This window comes from Rhagoletis pomonella, unplaced genomic scaffold, assembly GCF_013731165.1.
Source record: "Rhagoletis pomonella isolate Grant_MI unplaced genomic scaffold, Rhpom_1.0 Rhpom_scaffold_00015, whole genome shotgun sequence".
NCBI lineage: Eukaryota > Metazoa > Arthropoda > Insecta > Diptera > Tephritidae > Rhagoletis > Rhagoletis pomonella.
The window spans coordinates 5,061,850-5,063,260 of record NW_023458569.1 but is presented as its reverse complement, the minus strand read 5'-3'; the positions used below and the strand labels follow the sequence as shown (position 1 = coordinate 5,063,260).

General features: G+C 37.4%; 1 protein-coding gene across 1 annotated transcript in view; it reads right to left on the bottom strand.

Annotated features, from left to right (window-relative positions):
• Nucleotides 1-504: 504 nt before the first annotated feature.
• LOC118749388 (zinc finger protein ush-like) overlaps nt 505-1,411 on the bottom strand; it is a 622,067-nt gene continuing 621,160 nt past the window's right edge. Inside the window, exon 8 of the mRNA XM_036484196.1 lies at nt 505-598. Within this exon, the coding sequence (XP_036340089.1) occupies nt 589-598 (10 nt within the window). The 3' untranslated portion in view covers nt 505-588. The remainder of the gene's footprint in view (nt 599-1,411) is intronic.

Below are 1,411 nucleotides of genomic sequence, written 5' to 3'. Positions count from 1 at the left end.
CGTCTAACTTTTGATGCACTTAATAAAAATTAAGCGCACTAATATTTTTCAATTTATTAAGAGATTACGAATAAAATCATATAGCCAACATAGGTGTGATCACAAATTAAAAAAAAAATATTTTTTTTTTAAATCTACCTGTTTTTTAGATTTGCCCATATATTTATAAACAGCTAACTCAAGCTCAGCTGTCGGAATAATTTCATAATCCGTGCTAAATTTCCTAGTCGTGTTTGATGTAACAAATATCAATTTTGTAGAAAAAATATTTGGGCAAACAAATCATCATTACGTGTTTTCTTACTTACCGTAATGTATTGCCCTTATAGCGGCAGATACTACAACGGAATGCCTTTACTGTACCATGAGTCTCCATGTGCTTCCGGCTTTCGGACGGTGTTAAACTAACTACATCGCAAACCGGACACTTGTAGAGATTTTGGTTGGGTCCTGTGATGGCAGATGTCACTGCCATATTTGCGCTTTGCATGTGGTGTACGCCGCTTTGAGCTTGTTGCAGTGCCGGCTGTGGTGGACAAGGTTGTCCTAATTCATGTATTGTCTTGCATTTGCTACATTTGTCCTTGCTTAGTGGCATCTGAATATCATAAAAAATCAAGAACTCATTAACACTTATAAACAAAAAATAAACAATCTATATATATAAAATTCAAATTATGTATGTACCTATAGACACACTTGGCTCCTAAACGAATAAGCCGATCGTAACCAAATTTTACACACGCACTGGATATCTTCCAGGGATGGTCACAGGGTAAAAAATATTTTGATATATAAAGGGGGCGTGGCCCCAAAACGTGGACCCGGGTAACCTTAGGATGTATTTGTTTAATATGGGTATCAAATTAAAGCTGTTCATGAGTGCTTTAAGATAGAGCAATTTTCATATAGCTGGGTGACTAGGGTCTCGAGATATAGACCAAAATGTGGACCTGGGTAACCTTGGGTGTATTTGTTCAATATGGGTATCAAATGAAAGCCGTTCATGAATGCTTTAAGATTGAGCACTTTTCATATAGCTGGGTGACTAGGGTCTCGAGATATAGACCAAAACGTGGACCTGGGTAACCTTGGGTATATTTGTTCAGTATGGGTATCAAATGAAAGCTGTTCATGAATGCTTTAAGATTGAGCACTTTTCATATAGCTGGGTGACTAGGGTCTCGAGATACAGACCAAAACGTGGACCCGGGTAACCTTAGGATGTATTTGTTTAATATGGGTATCAAATTAAAGCTGTTCATGAACGCTTTAAGATAGAGCACTTTTCATATAGCTGCGTGACTAGGGTCTCGAGATATAGACCAAAACGTTGACCTGGGTAACCTTGGGTGTATTTGTTCAATATGGGTATCAAATGAAAGCTGTTCATGAATGCTTTAAGATTGAG